General features: G+C 34.9%; 1 protein-coding gene across 1 annotated transcript; it reads right to left on the bottom strand.

Annotated features, from left to right (window-relative positions):
* Window positions 1-1,826: 1,826 nt before the first annotated feature.
* On the bottom strand, window positions 1,827-2,465 carry LOC142168038 (uncharacterized). The gene has a single exon (XM_075228691.1). It carries the CDS (start codon window positions 2,463-2,465, stop codon window positions 1,827-1,829), a length of 639 nt encoding a protein of 212 aa, XP_075084792.1.
* Window positions 2,466-3,010: the final 545 nt, after the last annotated feature.

Here is a 3,010-nt window from a genome sequence, read left to right as displayed (position 1 = left end):
CTTACTCTGCCTTGTATAACTAATCAATAATATCTTCCCCGTTGAACTGGGAAAAATCGAATTATTGATATCGACATGCCGGATTAGGGTTATGATCTTGAATGTGATTTTCCCCATTTTTCGCTGCTTCTGGAGCTACGTGAGCCGCTGGAGCTCCATTGTTAGTTGTCTTGGCAATTAGCATTTGCTTAATTTCACCCAACGCATCACCTTGAATACGCACTTGCTCACATAATTCATCCATCTTGCGCCTCATTTCTCCATTCCTTGTTGCTAGCCTCCGGCATAATTTTCGGCCGAGAATCGACTCGCTCAGATACCAATGAAACGTGCCCAATGAAGAACACACATTGTGCAGTCCTAAAGGGTTGGGATGAAGAACAACCCTTGAATAGATGTGCACTTACTTGGACTAGGAGTAAGAATTGAGAGAGAAGAAGAGTATGGTTTATTGATAGAAAATGCTAAACTCTAATCGATATTACACTGATTACCTCTTTTTCGCATTTAACCTCCTAACCTCTCCAACTGATGGTAACTAACTAATGAGCTGACTGTTAACAACTCAGCAATCATAACCGACTACTAATTGCTTTTAATGAAAAGACTAATACGTCCTTAGACAATTACCCCCTACAGATATAGCCTATAAAATAGTTCAATAAATAATTACGGACAAGCACAACATTATTCTCAATCAATGGAGTAATAATTATTACTCACTCTGTTTAAATTTAGATGAGATAATTTGACTCAGCACGGGGTTTAAGAAAAATAAAGAAGACTTTTGAAACATGTGATCTTAAAAGTTTAAAGGGTAAAACCTTTGTGGAACCATAATATTTGTGTGGTTATAAAAACTTCTCATTAAGGGTAAAATGAAGAGTTTAAATTTGAATTATTTTCAATTGTAAAAATGTGTTATTCTTTTTGGAACAGACTAATAAAAAAAGTATGTCATCTAAATTGAAAGAGAGGGAGTAGGAAATATTGCCAACAATAATTTTCCGCTCTCTTTTTCGGCAACAATTATCGGGCTTGAAATTCTAGCTATTTCCTTAATCGTTTAGTACTTATAACTAATATCCAATTCTGAAGCTTTGAGAAACCACGTGGACATTAATTTCCATAAAAGATCGAATAGAGAACATTTTCCAAAGGGTTTAATGCAACTCAATGTCATTTTTACCGGACAAATTTGATGAGTCTGCAGTTTCCACACATAAGAAAACCCACCACCAAATCCAAAATTAAGTTTCACATACATAAGTTTCTATTGCCACATCAACTATATCATACACCAATATATGTTCAAATAAGCACAATAATTAAGACCATATTATTGGGTACGTACTTATGAAGGACTAGTTCGAAATTACTCTTCTTCAACAAATAATTCAGAATCATCTTTGTTGAGAACACCGAGAGTGGTGTAATGTATTGGATCCCTCGGCTATAAATTAAAGGTCTTAAATTTGAGCTCGGAGAATGGAAAAGCTCATGATAGAAAGTTCGCTTCTTCTTAAATGAACTTTATGTGGTACAAATTCGAGTTTGTCAGGTGGATTTAGGATACAGAAGGGTTTAAAAAAAAAAAATTTTGTTGAGCACTAAATTATTAATTTCATTCAAAATCCCTCTTCCTGATTCTGTTCTGGTTTGTGCCTTTTCTTTTCCTAAGATATTTGTTCGAATTGGCAACATCATATGTATATTCTTCTGTACTTCTAAGTTACAGTGCTACAATATATTAACTGCATTTTCTTCCTTCACTTCTAATTAATTGCTATACACCAAAATCAACCAAAAAAAAAAAAAAGAACTTTTCATTCTTCTTTCTGCTTCCATTCCAAACCTATAAACCTACAAGGAGAATACCTAATTTTGTACTCAGAAATAGTCTCAAGCTTAGGTGACCAAACTTGTCCTTTTGGACCAACCAATTGTTCATAATGTTTCTTCAACTCAGGTGTGCTACATAAAAACTTACCATCACTAGGACTTGTCGTAGTTGCAATATTATCTTGTGATCCATCTTCTTTTCCTCTTGTAAGAAGCTTAATTATGAACTCCGGTGACACTTTTATCAAAACCCTACCATTTTCCGCCTTAATATATTGAAATATAGGGTTCTTGAAACTAACAGGTGCTCGTCTAGGATTCGAGCCCAGAGAAGCAAGAGAAGAAGCCGAGAGCACGTTGCTTGATGAGAAGTAATCTAGAGGCAAAACGAAGTATGTATCGCCATTTTTGAGCTTATCATCGATGTTTAAGGATGGAATAGGGTTTCCAATATAGAATGAGTCTGCATGGCAAATCATGCAGTCCGGGAACTCGAACATTATCTCTCCGGCTAGCCTTTTTCCGGTGACTATCCTCGTCGTTCCATCGTGAAAAAATAGGTTAACCATTAATGATCTTGAAGGACAAATGGAGTAGCAGCAAGGTGAAATTGTATTTCCCATTTTTTTCTTCTTTTTTTGGAGGTTGAAAGGAGGAAAATGAGACAAAAGAGTAGTTGGAATAATGGTTTTAGTTTTTGGAAGGGCTTTCTTTTATATAGGAGAAGGAGTTGACTTTGAGAATAGGTCAGTAATGGTGGCTTTGAATGTCTCTTTATTATGTTATGTGTATCAAGTTGTATAATTTTCATCCATAAATTAACCATCAGAGTTACCGTGTTATAATATTAGTTTGCCCTTTAGGATGGGAATGAGACAAGGGGGTGAATGTGGACTGAAAAAAAGACAAAATTGCTATCAGCATATATTAATTAGAAGTATACTTAAATTTAACTTCCTCTACTCTATGTCTCTATCCTATTATATTTCAAGTTCGTGTGCTTTTTTATTTTCATAGCTAATAGTCTGTATGCTATTTCTACGTAATGTCCAAGTGTAAAAAAATTATTTTGAAAAATGAACGGAAATTGCCTACTTCGAAGGTAGAAGTTGACTACAAGGGTTGACTGGGTTGGTTGAATAAGTACTGGTTTTTTTATATGAGAGAC

Source organism: Nicotiana tabacum, chromosome 13 (assembly GCF_000715075.1).
Source record: "Nicotiana tabacum cultivar K326 chromosome 13, ASM71507v2, whole genome shotgun sequence".
Lineage (NCBI taxonomy): Eukaryota > Viridiplantae > Streptophyta > Magnoliopsida > Solanales > Solanaceae > Nicotiana > Nicotiana tabacum.
The sequence above is the reverse complement of the archived record's forward strand: the minus strand, read 5'-3'. Positions and strand labels throughout refer to the sequence as shown.

What these genes read in the sequence shown, in the direction of transcription:
- LOC142168038 (XM_075228691.1), bottom strand. Translation starts at nt 2,465, where the DNA reads ATGGGAAATACAATTTCACCTTGCTGCTACTCCATTTGTCCTTCAAGA.